Source organism: Giraffa tippelskirchi, chromosome X (assembly GCF_054371585.1).
Source record: "Giraffa tippelskirchi isolate mGirTip1 chromosome X, T2T-mGirTip1v1.2.pri, whole genome shotgun sequence".
In the NCBI taxonomy this organism is placed as follows: domain Eukaryota; kingdom Metazoa; phylum Chordata; class Mammalia; order Artiodactyla; family Giraffidae; genus Giraffa; species Giraffa tippelskirchi.
The window spans coordinates 6,414,084-6,433,941 of record NC_137289.1 but is presented as its reverse complement, the minus strand read 5'-3'; the positions used below and the strand labels follow the sequence as shown (position 1 = coordinate 6,433,941).

The 19,858-nt window shown below is 39.2% G+C and overlaps 1 protein-coding gene across 3 annotated transcripts in view; it reads left to right on the top strand.

Annotated features, from left to right (window-relative positions):
* Positions 1–19,858, top strand: part of AFF2 (ALF transcription elongation factor 2) — a 523,475-nt gene that overhangs the window by 256,022 nt on the left and 247,595 nt on the right. The window contains exons 4-5 of one of the 3 annotated variants that reach the window (XM_081563761.1): positions 2,700–2,855; positions 6,464–6,559. The exons of 1 other annotated variant lie outside the window; for it this stretch is intronic. In XM_081563761.1, coding sequence (XP_081419887.1) covers positions 2,700–2,855; positions 6,464–6,559 — 252 coding nt within the window. The remainder of the gene's footprint in view (positions 1–2,699; positions 2,856–6,463; positions 6,560–19,858) is intronic. One more of the 3 variants, XM_081563763.1, reaches the window with a different exon arrangement.

Here is a 19,858-nt window from a genome sequence, read left to right as displayed (position 1 = left end):
GTCAAACTGTTTTACTGGCAGGAAAAAAAGCATGCACTGTGTCGCTTGTCAATGTAAAATAATAGTAGCCAAAGCTAAAAGTGAAGAAATATCAGTAGAAATGGCTCCTTTGTTAGTAGCGTGTGATGGTGCTACAGGCAGACGAGGAGAGTAGTCGTCTCACTATGTCTATTCTTCATTAATCTTGAATCCCAGATAGGTTTTTCATTGAAAATTCTTTTTCTCCTTTGGATACCTGCCTATGTTTATAAGATGCTGCTTAGTTTTCACTCAGCTATAGACTAACCTTTTCTCTCTCAAGCCTTTAAAAAATGAATATTTCATAGGCTCATCCGCCTTCCTTTATACTCAGTGTTTTGGAAGATGAATAAGAGAACACAGGTTGCAAAGCCAGACAGAATCCCTTCTCTTACTTTCATTGTATCAATCTGAGTGTTGGTTTTGCTAAAAGAATCAATGCCATTTATCTATTGGAGCACATTAAACCCCTGCCTAAAGGATTTAGGCTAGTGTTTTCCCTTCTAAAAAGGAATTACCACTGACATACAAACAGCATGGTAAGAGGTTTAAGGCATTTTATCGATTTACTTCATTCATTCATTCTGCATTCCCTGCTATCTTCTGTCTCATGTAGAAGACAAACAAGTAAATGAGCCATGGCAATACCATGCCCTCTAACAGAGAAATGGCCAGGATGCTGTGGGAACTCAAGCAATGAGGGACTCTGCCATCAGGAATGGCTTCTCAGACTGGATTTGCTTCTTGAAGTCTGAGGGCCAACTCACTGGTAGAAATTGGTTGGGAATGACATCCTAGTAGGTAGAAATAGATTGTACCAAAGCACAGAAATGTGAAAGGATCAGCTGAGTTTACAAAGAAGGAAATTCAGCCTGTGTAGTCATTGGTATGCTGGCAGAGAGGCAGACAGAGTGGGGTGGGGTTCCTGGACGCAAGAGAAGCTTTAGACATTTGATTAGTTCTGTTAGAAAAAGCTTCCCTGATAGCTCAGTTGGTAAAGAATCTGCCTGCCATGCGGGAGACCTGGGTTCGATCCCTGGGTTGGGAAGATCCCCTGGAGAAGGGAAAGGCTACCCACTCCAGTATTCTGGCCTGGAGAATTCCATGGACTACAGTTCATGGGGTCACAAAGAGTCGGACACGACTGAGCGACTTTCACTTAGAAAAATACAAAGCTCGTTCAAGTACATATTTCACTGTGATCCTATGGTTCTGCATGAAGCCTTCCTGATTCACATGCAGAGACAAAGGTATCAAGAAAACTTATGTTGGCAGGAAAATAGGCTATTCCTCACGAACTCCTGCTCACCCTTCAAGATCTAGCTGAAATGACACTTGCAAGGAAGTCTCCCTTGATCCTTGACTTGCTGGTATCCTCACAAAGCACTTACCACACATTATAGGGGTCACTATTTTTTTTGTCACACCATACAGTATGTGGAACCTTAGTTTCTCAACCAGGGATCAAACATGTGCCCACTGCAGTGGAAATACAGAGTCTTAACCACTGAACCACCACGGAAGTCCCTGAATCGCCTGTCTTGCTTATTTCTGTATCTCAAGGCCCAGTGTAGTTCCTGATTGCCAGAAGAAGGTTAATAGTTCCTGATTCCCAGAAGAAGGTTAATATATATATATATTTTTAAATTTTAGTAATTTTTTTAATATACATTAAGTCCACTGAAACTCTATGAAGGATGCAAGAACAACCTTGAGCATATATGCCAAAAACCAATCTGTTAGCTCAGAGAGCCAGGGAAAGGGACACAGTTTGAACCTTTATGTATAAGACATGAACTATAAAGCATGAAGTTGAAGGGTTTTGGTTTTCCATTTGCCTTTCACAGCCCAGGGTCACATCCCAAATATTTCTGCCTGGGAATATTTTGTTGTTTGCTGGGTTTTTTTTGTTGTTGTTGTTGTTTTCTTGCTGTTATTTTGACCAACAACCAATACTTTAATATGATGCTAAGCTGAGTTATATTAGATCAGCTAGAAATCGTTTAGGCTTTCAAATCATGGACATTACATATTCAAAACAGGACCTAATGTTTCAGAGCTTCATATTCTACTATAATTATATGGTTCAGTGCAAGTGATTATATCTCTTCTTCAGTAACGGGCTGAAAAGTTTTGGTTTGCTGGTTCCCTCATAATTTACTGCCTAGGTATAATGGGCCAGTCTTGCGGAAAAAAAGATGATAAATGATGCTGGCTAGGATTCATAGATTTATTAAATTTCTATCAAACAGTGCAACAAAAAAAATCTGCTTAAGTTAGAAATGGGCTCAAATTTTTTAATCAAAATTCATGAGTCCTGATGCTTGGTTCAGTAGGTCCAAGGAAGGCTTGAATTGAAGACTGATTAAAGAAAATAAAAGGCTTATTTGAAGTAATTTTTCAATGACGGCTTTTAATTGGATGTTAAATCAAATTCTTATCTGCCTTTGTGCAGATAGCACATTATATAAAATACAGTTAGTGTCACTACCACTGTAACGGATACACTGAATAACAATTCACTTCTCACTTTACACTGAGGGGGAGAAGGGCTGTGGTTGTCAGCCTGTCAGAAATTAACTATGTAAATTAATGCTTAAGTGTATGAATATGAATATGATTTACAAGAGGCTCGGAGTGTTGTTGGGGGGAAATCCTGAGGTTTCTCTTTTCCCTTCAAGGTTAACAAGTGCTTGGTGACCTTTATGGATTGTGCGTGCAGGTGTGGGTGCGCCCACGAGTGCACTCGGCCACCGAGCTTTGGCCGAGAGCTGAAATTCTCCAGAAGAGCAAATCCTGGACTCATTCCGAAACATCACTCTCTGCCATCCATGAATGTAAGCCCATAAAAGCAATTTCATTAGCATTTCCTCATTTTCCAGTCTAAGCAGTGAGTGGGGCCTAATAGTATGGGCCCCCATCCATCCTTTGCAAAGGATGGGTGCTGTGCCTTGGAGAGGGAGGGGGCTGGGGGAGGGTGGGTCAGGGAGCATTCCAGTCAGCAAATGGGAGCACTTGGGACCCTGTTTGGAGACAGCGGTGGACGTTTCTGGAAAAGCGCATTTCCCATTGGAGGCTGGTGGGAGGGGAGGGGAGAACAAATGCCTCTTTCACAGTTGACTGAGATCTGGGCAGTTTGCAATAGTTAATGGAACTTTCCTAAGTGCTGAGTTTAACTCCCAGGATAGCGTTTACAAGTGGAGGGAATGGAGTTTGCATAGACCGGTTTTCTCATATACATTTTTAATGGTAGATCTTTAGTAGACAGCTCATTAATTTCATGGTTCTTTATTGCCAAGAATAATATCCTTTAGGCTTGGGAAAAGTTTCTCCCATTTTTGTTCTAATTTTCAGAGGAACTGTAAAAGCTGTGCTTCATAGAATTTTAAAAGGGGAAACCCCAGCCCAAAGTTCAGCCACATATACATCTTCATTTTCCTGTTCTCCTAAATAGAATTGCGTGTGTGTTGGCCTTCCATGTTTGAGATTATGCACAAAGTAGTCATTCTGCTGCTTGAAAATTGTTCAAAGTAGTGAAATTTATGTGGCTTGACAAGTCTTTTTTTATTGCATATTTTGTTGACCTTTTTGGAGAGTAGACTTTAGTTTAACTGCAGACTTTAATTTCATTAATAATTATACTGACATCTGTTCCACAATCCTTGAGCACCTACTTTGGGCAGGCTTTATAAAACCTGGAGTGCCTGAGGAATGGCCTGAGGCCACATGGGTGGGAGTGACCAAGCTGCCACTGTGACCCCACTTGCCCTGAACCCAGACCCAATGCTCTACAACCCCATGCTGCACACTTTCCTTCCTCATTTTCTCACAGTGTCTACAAGGTAGCTGGTATTGAAGCCCATTTTACAGATGAGGAAATTGATGCTTGAGAAGGTTAAGTGATTAAGGGTGTAGCAATTAAGAAACTGATATGGAATCTGAGCCAAAATCTTTCTGTTTCCTCCCTTCATTTCTGTCACCTCCCCTCCTTACACTGTGGGTACTTTGTTCACCACAGTGCTGGATCTCACACCTCTAATATTCATTCAGAGTGATCCCTTCTGTTACCTCATCTTTCTTGATTTTCTGTTTTGAGAGGAGAACGTTTCCCACCCTTCTTTCGAGAACTGTTTCCTTGACATTGTATGTTGCTTGTTCTCATCTCCCCTTCCCATCTGTCCTCCAGTGTCTTTCCCTGCCCCAGCCTGGAGGATCATTTCAGTGTTTTGACCATGAGCAAACTCAGCCATCAGATTTATTCATTCCCAGTGTGTCAATTATCTTAACCAGGTAGTTGACCTGTGCCGTCTCTCCCAGACTCCCTTCTTGCACTTCCAGTTGTCCTCTGCTTGCACCAGATTAGGATTTAAATCTGGGTTGTACAAAGTACTTACTGTATCACATTGGGAAAGGCAATGGACATCTCTAAGTCATACTTTTCCCAGTTGCAAACTAGAAATAATGAGTGCCTCATAGAGGTTTGGCAACAATTAAAAATGAGATAATGGAGGTAGAGGACTGAGCCCAGTGCCTGGCACACAATAAGCACTTAGAAAATGGTAGCTGTTGTTTCTGTTTCTGTCTGTTTCTGTTATTAGCACTCACTATTAGGCCACATGTCACAACCTGCCTTGTTATTCTTTTATTTATTTAATTGAAATATTGTTGATTTATAATATTGTGTTAGTTTCACAATGTGTTAGTGTATATATATATATATACACATTCACATACATATATATTTTTTTTTTCAGATTCTTAATGTTCATGATGGTGATATCTGTATATCAATCTGCCTGCATAAAGCAGATTGACTCCTCTTTTGATGGCAAGCATTTACAGGATTCATTTTCATTCTATGAACCGAGTATAACAATTTGTACATATTTCCCAATTCTCGAGTGTTTACAGATCATAATTGAAAGTACATAAAGATACCATGTTTACAGCACAGACATATTTAAAATTCTGCGCTAGCACTGTTGCCTAATATTTCAAGCAAAGAGCCAGTTTCTGTAGAGAAGTGCTAGTCTCACCGACATTTTTGATGCAGTTACCGACTTGCTTTGGTCACATGTGGCCAGTTCCCAATGCTGGATCTGAAGTGCTGTGCAGCTAATAAATTAGCTGGATAGCCATTTGGGTCCTTTCCCCCTTGTTATTGTTGTTGTTCAGTTGCCCAGTCATGTCCGACTCTTCTGAACAGCTAATTCATTAGCTGCATTCTGATATATGTGAGAGTGAGATCTTTCCCTCTATGCTCTCCTGGTATTTGTCAAATAAAATTGCCCCGGGAATGTGAGGGTGTGGTACTGGGATTCCTAGATTCGCGGTGCATTTCTGCACAGCTCTAAGATGCCCTACCGACCGTGGCAGGCAGTGTGTGGCCGGGTCAGCTTTCCTCTAGGAAAAGGCACATTAGAGCATGAGAAGGTGCTGAGCCAGCTCTGGGAGACGGCGCATGTGACTTGAGCATCATTGTGTATGTGGGCACCAGTGGACACAGAAGCTTCTGAATACAGAAGCCACCATCTCGTTTTGGGTGGCAACATGTCTAAATAATTGTGACATAGACAGCCCTCACCTTCTTAATGAGACCTCTTGGATTCTGCCATGACCTGTTTGTTCACTCTCCAGGCCCTTGCGTGTACTTTTCTCACTCCTTCTTCTCCACTAATTCATAGCCGCCTTCCAAATACAGCAGAGCCAACAAGTTATTATATGGACTTTGTGAGTTCTAGCATTTATCCACTGCTAGACTGTGCACCGACCTCCATATGTCCAGTACTCAGCACGATTCCTTGGACCAACGATGAGCTTTCTCAGCGTTTATAGGTAGAAGGAAGAGAGTAGGGGAAGGGGGTAGAGTGAGGAAGGAAGGCTGAAGGGGGCAATTTAGTCAAACCACTGGGGGATCAAACAACTTGTTTAACAACTATGGAGTTTGCACATCTAGTTTTATTCCTGAATAGCATCCCAATTAAAAAAAAAAAAAACTGTATTTCAAGTGAGAGAATGTCATGGTCACATTAGCATTGATCAAGCCACAACACGCCCCTGATTTAATTATGTGAAAATTTAAACAGCGATGTAAGGACATAGCCCTTTTGGGGCATTTGCTGTTTTTTTAATTTAACCTTTGTGGCAGCTGAAACCATCTCCTCAATAAGGCAACATTATCTGGTGAAAACCCTAATGCACATTGGCAAAAATTCCTGTTTTTCTTTTAATGGCAGAAAAGAAAAGTAGTGTGTTACTTGCACAGATATGTTTCTGATTATAGTTTTTGCATTATACTGTTTTAGTTGTCTTCTTAAATGCAGGATTTGATGTTCTGCCAAGAACTTCTCAATGATTTCTTCATTAAGAAGAGGATTTGTAGACATCGACTCCATTTCTTAAAAACTACCTTTTAACAACATTCAAATCCCCTCTCTCCTCCCAGAGTCCCGTTGCAGCCGATGCTTCTCCTTTGCCAGGACACCTCACCCGCTGTGCCCAGATGCAAAGGCCAGAGTTGGGAGCACTTGAGCAGCCATTAGTAAGGCTCACTTCTCCTTTTTCAGCACTAAGACCTGGGGGGTGATGTGGTGCCATAGCTGTTGGTCTGTGGGGGAGGAAATAGGAGGAAATTAAAGTCTACCAGAATCACTCAAGTCCACAGTTTTATAATATGCATAATCTTTTTTTCCTTGTCTGGAAGTCATGAACAATGTCCTTTATTTCTTGTTTTACAAAACTAACTGCCCCCGAGTGTTGGTAATGCTAGTTTAAATTCTTCAAAAGAATCCTAGAATTGTAACTGCTCTGATAGTTCTGCAGCTATTTTTAAGTTTGTGTTTTGACTCAGAAAATTACACAGTGTGGTAAATTGTATGCACAATTATATATTGTTGGAGGAAACTTTTGAGACAATAATCTAAATGGAGTTAGGAAGCCACCTCCCAGTCTCAGGGCCGAGCTGATTTTGTCACATATGCGTCTGGTGTTATATGCTGTGGCACATCTTTATCTCATTAGTCTGACTTTTTTTTTTTTTCCTGTGATAGCTTTTCTGATTTCTTTGGTTGGCAAAGCATCAACATTGGTCTTTTAAGGGAAGACAGTGCTGTGTCTGTTTTGGTCTCCTGGAGTGCCGATGTGTATCCAGGTGGCAGAGGGCCCCTTGTCATTGTTGATTATGACTGGGATAGCTAGTGGACTCTGAGGGTCTATACAATGCCCTGAACTGAAAATTTTCTTCCTAGATCGCTGACACCATGTTGATGGTTTCCTCTAAATTCCATGGAAGCCATTCCTACCTGGCCTGCCACTTCAGCCTTTCAAACATCTTTCCACTCTTTCTGGAAAAGTCATCATCTTCCCATCTTCCTAAATGTTTCTAGCTAAAATGTACATACAGTAAACTCCAAAATGGCCCTGTATTTTACCAAATGCTTTTGTGTTTTTTTTTCTTATACATTTATTTATTTTAGTTGGGGGCTAATTACTTTACAATATTGTAATACGTTTGCCATACATTGACATGAATCAGCCATGGGTTTACATGTGTTCCCCCTCCTGGACCCCCCCACCCACCTCCCTCCCCATCCCATCCCTCTGGGTCATCCCATTGCCCCGGCCCAGAGCCCTTGTCTCATGCATCGAACATGGAATGGTGTTCTGTTTCACATATGATAATATACATGTTTCAATGCTATTCTCCCAGAATGTCCCACCCTCACCTTCTCCCTCAGAGTCCATAAGATTGTTCTATGCATCTGTGTCTCTTATTCTGTCTCGCATATAGGGTTATCGTTACCGTCTTTCAAATTCCATATATATGCATTAGTATACTGTACTGTTGTTTTTCTTTCTGGCTTACTTCACTCTGTATTTTGGGCTCCAGTTTAATCCATCTCAGTAGAACCGATTCAAATCTATTCTTTTTAATGGCTGAGTAATATTCCATTGTGTATATGTACCACAGCTTCCTTATCCATTCGTCTGCTGATGGACATCTAGGTTGCTTCCATGTCCTGGCTATTGTAAACAGTGCTGCGATGAACATTGGGGTACACGCGTCTCTTTCAATTCTGGTTTCCTCGGTGTGTATGCCCAGCAGTGGGATTGCTGGGTCATATGGCAGTTCTATTCCCAGGTTTTTAAGGAATCTCCACACTGTTCTCCATAGTGGCTGTACTAGTTTGCGTTCCCACCAACAGTGTAAGAGGGTTCCCTTTTCTGCACACCCTCTCCAGCATTTATTGCTTGTAGACTTTTGGATAGCAGCCATTCTGACTGGTGTGAAATGATACCTCACTGTGGTTTTGATTTGCATTTCTCTAATAATGAGTGATGTTGAGCATCTTTTCATGTGTTTGTTAGCCATCTGTATTTCTTCTTTGGAGAAATGTCTGTTTAGTTCTTTGGCCCATTTTTTGATTGGGTCGTTTATTTTTCTGGAATTCAGCTGGAGAAGTTGCTTGTATATTTTGGAGATTAATTGTTTGTCTGTTGCTTCGTTTGCTATTATTTTCTCCCATTCTGAAGGCTGTCTTTTCACCTTGCTTATAGTTTCCTTTGTTGTGCAAAAGCTTTTAATTTTAATTAGGTCCCATTTGTTTATTTTTGCTTTTATTTCCAATATTCTGGGAGGTGGGTCATGGAGGATCCTGCTGTGATTTATGTCGGAGAGTGTTTTGCCTGTTTTCCTCTAGGAGTTTTATAGTTTCTGGTCTTACGTTTAGATCTTTAACCCATTTTGAGTTTATTTTTGTGTATGGTGTTAGGAAGTGATCTAGTTTCATTCTTTTACAAGTGGTTGACCAGTTTTCCCAGCACCACTTGTTAAAGAGATTGTCTTTTCTCCATTGTATATTCTTGCCTCCTTTGTCGAAGATAAGGTGTCCATATGTGCGTGGGTTTATCTCTGGGCTTTCTATTTTGTTCCATTGATCTATATTTCTATCTTTGTGCCAGTACCATACTGTCTTGATAACTGTGGCTTTGTAGTAGAGCCTGAAGTCGGGCAGGTTGATTCCTCCAGTTCCATTCTTCTTCCTCAAGATTGCTTTGGCTATTCGAGGTTTCTTATATTTCCATACAAATTGTGAGATGATTTGCTCTAGTTCTGTGAAAAATACCATTGGTAGCTTGATAGGGATTGCATTGACTCTATAGATTGCTTTGGGTAGTATACTCATTTTCACTATATTAATTCTTCCAATCCATGAACACGGTACATTTCTCCATCTGTTTGTGTCCTCTTTGATTTCTTTCATCAGTGTTTTATAGTTTTCTATATATAAGTCTTTTCTTTCTTTTTTTTTTTTTTTCAGAGCTATGTTTTATTTTAGCACAGCAACCACTTCTAGGCTACATGATACATCATACTCTGTATCAACCATGTGGAGTGGATCCTATGTACTTCTCTTTGTTTTTGTTTTTGTGTTTATTTGTTTTTATTTTTTATTTTTTTAATAAATTTATTTATTTTACTTGGGGGCTAATTACTTTACAATATTGTAATAGTTTTTGCCATACATTGCCATGAATCAGCCATGGGTTTACATTTGTTCCCCTTCCTGGACCCCCCACCCACCTCCCTCCCCATCCCATCCCTCTGGGTCATCCCATTGCCCCGGCCCTGAGCCCTTGTCTCATGCATCGAACATGGAGTGGTGTTCTGTTTCACATACGATAATATACATGTTTCAATGCTATTCTCCCAGAACGTCCCACCCTCACCTTCTCCCTCAGAGTCCATAAAATTGTTCCATGCATCTGTGTCTCTTATTCTGTCTCGCATATAGGGTTATCGTTACCATCTTTCAAATTCCATATATATGCATTAGTATACTGTATTGTTGTTTTTCTTTCTGGCTTACTTCACTCTGTATAATGGGCTCCAGTTTCATCCATCTCAGTAGAACCGATTCAAATGTATTTTTTTTAATGGCTGAGTAATATTCCATTGTGTATATGTACCACAGCTTCCTTATCCATTCGTCTGCTGATGGACATCTAGGTTGCTTCCATGTCCTGGCTATTGTAAACAGTGCTGCGATGAACATTGGGGTACACGTGTCTCTTTCAATTCTGGTTTCCTCGGTGTATATACCCAGCAGTGGGATTGCTGGGTCATATGGCAGTTCTATTCCCAGTTTTTTTAAGGAATCTCCACACTGTTCTCCATAGTGGCTGTACTAGTTTGCATTCCCACCAACAGTGTAAGAGGGTTCCCTTTTCTCCACACCCTCTCCAGCATTTATTGCTTGTAGACTTTTGGATAGCAGCCATTCTGACTGGTGTGAAATGATACCTCATTGAGGTTTTGATTTGCATTTCTCTAATAATGAGTGATGTTGAGCATCTTTTCATGTGTTTGTTAGCCATCTGTATGTCTTCTTTGGAGAAATGTCTGTTTAGTTCTTTGGCCCATTTTTGATTGGGTCGTTTATTTTTCTGGAATTCAGCTGGAGAAGTTGCTTGTATATTTTTGAGATTAATTGTTTGTCTGTTGCTTCATTTGCTATTATTTTCTCCCATTCTGAAGGCTGTCTTTTCACCTTGCTTATAGTTTCCTTTGTTGTGCAAAAGCTTTTAATTTTAATTAGGTCCCATTTGTTTATTTTTGCTTTTATTTCCAATATTCTGGGAGGTGGGTCATGGAGGATCCTGCTGTGATTTATGTCGGAGAGTGTTTTGCCTATGTTTTCCTCTAGGAGTTTTATAGTTTCTGGTCTTACGTTTAGATCTTTAATCCATTTTGAGTTTATTTTTGTGTACGGTGTTAGGAAGTGTTCTAGTTTCATTCTTTTACAAGTGGTTGACCAGTTTTCCCAGCACCACTTGTTAAAGAGATTGTCTTTTCTCCATTGTATATTCTTGCCTCCTTTGTCGAAGATAAGGTGTCCATATGTGCGTGGGTTTATCTCTGGGCTTTCTATTTTGTTCCATTGATCTATATTTCTATCTTTGTGCCAGTACCATACTGTCTTGATAACTGTGGCTTTGTAGTAGAGCCTGAAGTCGGGCAGGTTGATTCCTCCAGTTCCATTCTTCTTCCTCAAGATTGCTTTGGCTATTCGAGGTTTCTTATATTTCCATACAAATTGTGAGATGATTTGCTCTAGTTCTGTGAAAAATACCATTGGTAGCTTGATAGGGATTGCATTGACTCTATAGATTGCTTTGGGTAGTATACTCATTTTCACTATATTAATTCTTCCAATCCATGAACACGGTACATTTCTCCATCTGTTTGTGTCCTCTTTGATTTCTTTCATCAGTGTTTTATAGTTTTCTATATATAAGTCTTTTCTTTCTTTTTTTTTTTTTTTCAGAGCTATGTTTTATTTTAGCACAGCAACCACTTCTAGGCTACATGATACATCATACTCTGTATCAACCATGTGGAGTGGATCCTATGTACTTCTCTTTGTTTTTGTTTTTGTTTTTATTTGTTTTTATTTTTTATTTTTTTAATAAATTTATTTATTTTACTTGGGGGCTAATTACTTTACAATATTGTAATAGTTTTTGCCATACATTGCCATGAATCAGCCATGGGTTTACATTTGTTCCCCTTCCTGGACCCCCCACCCACCTCCCTCCCCATCCCATCCCTCTGGGTCATCCCATTGCCCCGGCCCTGAGCCCTTGTCTCATGCATCGAACATGGAGTGGTGTTCTGTTTCACATACGATAATATACATGTTTCAATGCTATTCTCCCAGAACGTCCCACCCTCACCTTCTCCCTCAGAGTCCATAAAATTGTTCCATGCATCTGTGTCTCTTATTCTGTCTCGCATATAGGGTTATCGTTACCATCTTTCAAATTCCATATATATGCATTAGTATACTGTATTGTTGTTTTTCTTTCTGGCTTACTTCACTCTGTATAATGGGCTCCAGTTTCATCCATCTCAGTAGAACCGATTCAAATGTATTTTTTTTAATGGCTGAGTAATATTCCATTGTGTATATGTACCACAGCTTCCTTATCCATTCGTCTGCTGATGGACATCTAGGTTGCTTCCATGTCCTGGCTATTGTAAACAGTGCTGCGATGAACATTGGGGTACACGTGTCTCTTTCAATTCTGGTTTCCTCGGTGTATATACCCAGCAGTGGGATTGCTGGGTCATATGGCAGTTCTATTCCCAGTTTTTTTAAGGAATCTCCACACTGTTCTCCATAGTGGCTGTACTAGTTTGCATTCCCACCAACAGTGTAAGAGGGTTCCCTTTTCTCCACACCCTCTCCAGCATTTATTGCTTGTAGACTTTTGGATAGCAGCCATTCTGACTGGTGTGAAATGATACCTCATTGAGGTTTTGATTTGCATTTCTCTAATAATGAGTGATGTTGAGCATCTTTTCATGTGTTTGTTAGCCATCTGTATGTCTTCTTTGGAGAAATGTCTGTTTAGTTCTTTGGCCCATTTTTGATTGGGTCGTTTATTTTTCTGGAATTCAGCTGGAGAAGTTGCTTGTATATTTTTGAGATTAATTGTTTGTCTGTTGCTTCATTTGCTATTATTTTCTCCCATTCTGAAGGCTGTCTTTTCACCTTGCTTATATTTTCCTTTGTTGTGCAAAAGCTTTTAATTTTAATTAGGTCCCATTTGTTTATTTTTGCTTTTATTTCCAATATTCTGGGAGGTGGGTCATGGAGGATCCTGCTGTGATTTATGTCGGAGAGTGTTTTGCCTATGTTTTCCTCTAGGAGTTTTATAGTTTCTGGTCTTACGTTTAGATCTTTAATCCATTTTGAGTTTATTTTTGTGTACGGTGTTAGGAAGTGTTCTAGTTTCATTCTTTTACAAGTGGTTGACCAGTTTTCCCAGCACCACTTGTTAAAGAGATTGTCTTTTCTCCATTGTATATTCTTGCCTCCTTTGTCGAAGATAAGGTGTCCATATGTGCGTGAGTTTATCTCTGGGCTTTCTATTTTGTTCCATTGATCTATATTTCTATCTTTGTGCCAGTACCATACTGTCTTGATGACTGTGGCTTTGTAGTAGAGCCTGAAGTCGGGCAGGTTGATTCCTCCAGTTCCATTCTTCTTCCTCAAGATTGCTTTGGCTATTCGAGGTTTCTTATATTTCCATACAAATTGTGAGATGATTTGCTCTAGTTCTGTGAAAAATACCATTGGTAGCTTGATAGGGATTGCATTGACTCTATAGATTGCTTTGGGTAGTATACTCATTTTCACTATATTAATTCTTCCAATCCATGAACACGGTACATTTCTCCATCTGTTTGTGTCCTCTTTGATTTCTTTCATCAGTGTTTTATAGTTTTCTATATATAAGTCTTTTCTTTCTTTTTTTTTTTTTCAGAGCTATGTTTTATTTTAGCACAGCAACCACTTCTAGGCTACATGATACATCATACTCTGTATCAACCATGTGAAGTGGATCCTATGTACTTCTTTTTGTTTTTGTTTTTATTTGTTTTTATTTTTTATTTTTTTTAATAAATTTATTTATTTTACTTGGGGGCTAATTACTTTACAATATTGTAATAGTTTTTGCCATACATTGCCATGAATCAGCCATGGGTTTACATTTGTTCCCCTTCTTGGACCCCCCACCCACCTCCCTCCCCATCCCATCCCTCTGGGTCATCCCATTGCCCCGGCCCTGAGCCCTTGTCTCATGCATCGAACATGGAGTGGTGTTCTGTTTCACATACGATAATATACATGTTTCAGTGCTATTCTCCCAGAACGTCCCACCCTCACCTTCTCCCTCAGAGTCCATAAAATTGTTCCATGCATCTGTGTCTCTTATTCTGACTCACATATAGGGTTATCGTTACCATCTTTCAAATTCCATATATATGCATTAGTATACTGTATTGTTGTTTCTCTTTCTGGCTTACTTCACTCTGTATAATGGGCTCCAGTTTCATCCATCTCAGTAGAACCGATTCAAATGTATTTTTTTAATGGCTGAGTAATATTCCATTGTGTATATGTACCACAGCTTCCTTATCCATTCGTCTGCTGATGGACATCTAGGTTGCTTCCATGTCCTGGCTATTGTAAACAGTGCTGCGATGAACATTGGGGTACACGTGTCTCTTTCAATTCTGGTTTCCTCGGTGTATATGCCCAGCAGTGGGATTGCTGGGTCATATGGCAGTTCTATTCCCAGTTTTTTAAGGAATCTCCACACTGTTCTCCATAGTGGCTGTACTAGTTTGCATTCCCACCAACAGTGTAAGAGGGTTCCCTTTTCTCCACACCCTCTCCAGCATTTATTGCTTGTAGACTTTTGGATAGCAGCCATTCTGACTGGTGTGAAATGATACCTCATTGAGGTTTTGATTTGCATTTCTCTAATAATGAGTGATGTTGAGCATCTTTTCATGTGTTTGTTAGCCATCTGTATGTCTTCTTTGGAGAAATGTCTGTTTAGTTCTTTGGCCCATTTTTGATTGGGTCGTTTATTTTTCTGGAATTCAGCTGCAGAAGTTGCTTGTATATTTTTGAGATTAATTGTTTGTCTGTTGCTTCATTTGCTATTATTTTCTCCCATTCTGAAGGCTGTCATTTTCACCTTGCTTATAGTTTCCTTTGTTGTGCAAAAGCTTTTAATTTTAATTAGGTCCCATTTGTTTATTTTTGCTTTTATTTCCAATATTCTGGGAGGTGGGTCATGGAGGATCCTGCTGTGATTTATGTCGGAGAGTGTTTTGCCTATGTTTTCCTCTAGGAGTTTTATAGTTTCTGGTCTTACGTTTAGATCTTTAATCCATTTTGAGTTTATTTTTTGTGTACGGTGTTAGGACGTGTTCTAGTTTCATTCTTTTACAAGTGGTTGACCAGTTTTCCCAGCACCACTTGTTAAAGAGATTGTCTTTTCTCCATTGTATATTCTTGCCTCCTTTGTCGAAGATAAGGTGTCCATATGTGCGTGGGTTTATCTCTGGGCTTTCTATTTTGTTCCATTGATCTATATTTCTATCTTTGTGCCAGTACCATACTGTCTTGATGACTGTGGCTTTGTAGTAGAGCCTGAAGTCGGGCAGGTTGATTCCTCCAGTTCCATTCTTCTTCCTCAAGATTGCTTTGGCTATTCGAGGTTTCTTATATTTCCATACAAATTGTGAGATGATTTGTTCTAGTTCTGTGAAAAATACCATTGGTAGCTTGATAGGGATTGCATTGACTCTATAGATTGCTTTGGGTAGTATACTCATTTTCACTACATTAATTCTTCCAATCCATGAACACGGTATATTTCTCCATCTGTTTGTGTCCTCTTTGATTTCTTTCATCAGTGTTTTATAGTTTTCTATATATAAGTCTTTTGTTTCTTTAGGTAGATATATTCCTAAGTATTTTATTCTTTTTGTTGCAATGGTGAATGGTATTGTTTCCTTAATTTCTCTTTCTGTTTTCTCATTATTGGAGTATAGGAATGCAAGGGATTTCTGTGTGTTAATTTTATATCCTGCAACTTTACTATATTCATTGATTAACTCTAGTAATTTTCTAGTAGAGTCTTTAGGGTTTTCTATGTAGAGGATCATGTCATCTGCAAACAGTGAGAGTTTTACTTCTTCTTTTCCTATCTGTATTCCTTTTATTTCTTCTTCCACTCTGATTGCTGTGGCCAAAACTTCCAAAACTATGTTGGATAGTAGTGGTGAAAGTGGGCATCCTTGCCTTGTTCCTGACTTTAGGGGAAATGCTTTCAATTTTTCACCATTGAGGATAATGTTTGCTGTGGGTTTGTCATATATAGCTTTTATTATGTTGAGGTATGTTCCTTCTATTCCTGCTTTCTGGAGGGTTTTTATCATAAATGGATGCTGAATTTTGTCAAAGGCTTTTTCTGCATCTATTGAGATAACCATATGGTTTTTTTCTTTCAATTTGTTAATGTGGTGTATTACATTGATTGATTTGCGGATGTTAAAAAAACCTTGCATTCCTGGGATAAAGCCCACTTGGTCATGATGTATGATCTTTTTAATATGATGTTGGATTTGTTTGTGAGAATTTTATTAAGGATTTTTGCATCTATGTTCATCAGTGATATTGGCCTGTAGTTTTCCTTTTTTTGTGACATCTTTGTCTGGTTTTGGATTTAGGGTGATGGTGGCCTCATAGAATGAATTTGGAAGTTTACCATCTTCTGCAATTTTCTGGAAGAGTTTGAGTAGGATAGGTGTCAGCTCTTCTCTAAATTTTTGGTAGAATTCCGCTGTGAAGCCTTCTGGTCCTGGGCTTTTGTTTGCTGGAAGATTTCTGATTACAGTTTCGATTTCCGTGCTTGTGATGGGTCTGTTAAGATCTTCTATTTCTTCCTGGTTCAGTTTTGGAAAGTTATACTTTTATAAGAATTTGTCCATTTCTTCCAAGTTGTCCATTTTATTGGCATATAGCTGTTGGTAGTAGTCTCTTATGATCCTTTGTATTTCTGTGGAGTCTGTTGTGACCTCTCCATTTTCGTTTCTAATTTTGTTGATCTGATTCTTCTCCCTTTGTTTCTTGATGAGTCTGGCTAATGGCTTGTCAATTTTGTTTATCTTCTCGAAAAACCAGCTTTTAGTTTTGTTGATTTTTGCTATGGTCTCTTTTGTTTCTTTTGCATTTATTTCTGCCCTAATTTTTAAGATTTCTTTCCTTCTACTGACCCTGGGGTTCTTCATTTCTTCCTTCTCTAGTTGCTTTAGGTGTAGAGTTAGTTGATTTATTTGATTTTTTTCTTGTTTCTTGAGGTATGCCTGTATTGCTGTGAACCTTCCCCTTAGTATTGCTTTTACAGTGTCCCATAGGTTTGGGGTTGTTGTGTTTTCATTTTCATTCGTTTCTATGCATAATTTGATTTCTTTTTTGATTTCTTCTGTGATTTGTTGGTTATTCAGAAGCGTGTTGTTTAGCCTCCATATGTTGGAATTTTTAATAGTTTTTTTCCTGTAATTGAGGTCTAATCTTACTGCAATGTGGTCAGAGAAGGTGGCTGGGATGATTTCAATTTTTTGGAGTTTACCAAGGCTAGATTTGTGGCCCAGGATGTGGTCTATCCTGGAGAACGTTCCGTGTGCACTTGAGAGAAAGGTAAAATTGATTGTTTTGGGGTGTAAAGTCCTGTAAATATCAATTAAATCTAATTTGTCTATTGTATCATTTAAAGTTTGTGTTTCCTTGTTAATTTTCTGTTTAGTTGATCTATCCATATGCGTGAGTGGAGTATTAAAGTCTCCCACTATTATTGTGTTATTGTTAATTTCCCCTTTCATACTTGGTAGTATTTGCCTTATATATTGTGGTGCTCCTATGTTGGGTGCATATATATTTATGATTGTTACGTCTTCTTCTTGGATTGATCCTTTGATCTTTATGTAGTGTCCTTCTTTGTCCCTTTTCACAGCCTTTATTTTAAAGTCTATTTTATTTGAAATGAGTATTGCGACAACTGCTTTCTTTTGGTCTCCGTTTGCATGAAATGTTTTTCCATCCCTTCACTTTCAGCCTGTGTGTGTCCCTAGTTTTGAGGTGGATCTCTTGTAGACAGCATATATAGGGGTCTTGTTTTTGTATCCATTCAGCCAGCCTTTGTGTTTTGGTTGGGGCATTCAACCCATTTACATTTAAGGTAGTTATTGATAAGTATGATCCCGTTGCCATTTACTTTGTTGTTTTGAGTTCGTGTTGAAACATCCTTTCTGTGTTTCCTGTTTAGAGAAGATCCTTTATCATTTGTTGGAGAGCTGGTTTGGTGGTGCTGAATTCCCTCAGCTCTTGCTTGTCTGTAAAGCTTTTGAATTCTCCTTCATATCTGAATGAGATCCTTGCTGGGTACAGTAATCTGGGTTGTAGATTATTCTCTTTCATTACTTTAAGTATGTCCTGCCATTCCCTTCTAGCCTGAAGGGTTTCTATTGAAAGATCAGCTGTTATCCTTATGGGGATCCCCTTGTGTGTTATTTGTTGTTTTTCCCTTGCTGCTTTTAATATTTGTTCTTTGTGTTTGATCTTTGTTAATTTGATTAATATGTGTCTTGGGGTGTTTCGCCTTGGGTTTCTCCTGTTTGGAACTCTCTGGGTTTCGTGGACTTCTGTGACTATTTCTTTCCTCATTTTAGGGAAATTTTCAACTATTATCTCCTCAAGTATTTTTTCATGGCCCTTCCTTTTATCTTCTTCTTCTGGGACTCCTATGATTCGAATGTTGGGACGTTTCATATTGTCCCAGAGGTCCCTGAGGTTTTCCTCATTTCTTTTGATTCTTTTTTCTTTTTTCCTCTCTGCTTCATTTATTTCCACCATTCTATCTTCTACCTCACTTATCCTATCTTCTGCCTCCGTTATTCTACTTTTGGTTCCCTCCAGAGTGTCTTTTATCTCCTTTATTTCATTATTCATTATATATTGACTCCTTTTTATTTCTTCTAGGTCCTTGATAAACATTTGTTGCATCTTCTCAATCCTTGTCTCCAGGCTATTTATCTGTAACTCCATTTTGCTTTCAAGATTTTGGATCATTTTTATTATCATTATTCTAAATTCTTTTTCAGATAGATTCCCTATTTCCTCCTCTTTTGTTTGGTTTGGTGGGCATTTCTCATTTTCCTTGCTGAGTATTTCTCTGCCTTTTCATCTTGTTTAGATTGCTGTGTTAGGCGTGGCCTTTCTGTATTCTGGTAGTTTGAAGTTCCTCTTTATTGTGGAGGTTCCTCACTGTGGGTGGGGTTGGACAGGTGGCTTGTCAAGGCTTCCTGGTTGGGGGAGCTTGTGTCGGTGTTCTGGTGGGTGGAGCTGGATTTCTGCTCTCTGGAGTGCAATGGAGTGACCAGTATTAATTTTTGAGATGTCTATGGATTTGGTGTGCCTCTAGGCAGCCTGTATATTGATGCTCATGGCTATGTTCCTGCGTTGCTGGAGAATTTGTGTGGTATGTCTTGCTCTGGAACTTATTGGCTCTTGGGTGGAGCTTGGTTTCCGTGTATATGTGGAGGCTGTTGGATGGTCTCTTATTAATTAATGTTTCCCCTGGCTTTCAGTCTTATTCTTGCAGTAGCCTCAAGACTTCTCCATCCATACAGCATCAATGATAAAACTTTTAGGTTAATGGTGAAAAGATTCTCCACAGTGAGAGATACCCAGAAAGGTTCACTGAGTTACATGGAGAGATGACGTGTTGCGGGGGGGGGGGGGGGTTGAGGTGACCAGGAGGGGAAGAGGGGAATTCAAATGTGGAGAGAGCAATCTAGCCAGTAAGCACTTCCCTCTGTGCTTTCCACAGTCTGGAACCCTCAGAGTGGTTCACAGAGATAGATAGAGAGGGGGGAGGAAGGTAATAGAGGTGAGCATGAGAAGAAAGGGAGGAATCAAGAGGGGAGAGAGAGATCTGGGCAGTATCCTGTTCCTGAAGTGTTCTCCGGTACCCAGAACACCCTCAGAGATTCACAGAATTGGGTTGAGAAGAGAAGGAGGAGGGTGGGAGATAGAGGTTCCCTGGGGGAGAAGAAAGAGCATCAATAGGGGGAGAGAGTAATCAGGCCAGTGATCACACTCCTGAGTAAAAATGGGTCCTAAAGATTGGGTTCTTAAATGTACAATATTGATATCAAATATGTAAAACAAAGATTAAAAATCTAGAGTAGAGGTTAGACTCTTATAAAACTTACAATATAAAAAAAGAAAAAAGGAAACAGTGTAAAAAGAAAAAAAACAGTAAAGCAGTAAAAAAAGAAACAGTAAAAAAAGTAAAACAGGAAAAAAACAGTAAAAAAAAAAGAAAACACAAAAGGTATAAGATATATGTATGCAGTTTGCTTCAAAAATAGGGTTTTTTTTTTTGCAAGTTAATAGTGTGTTATGAAAATGAA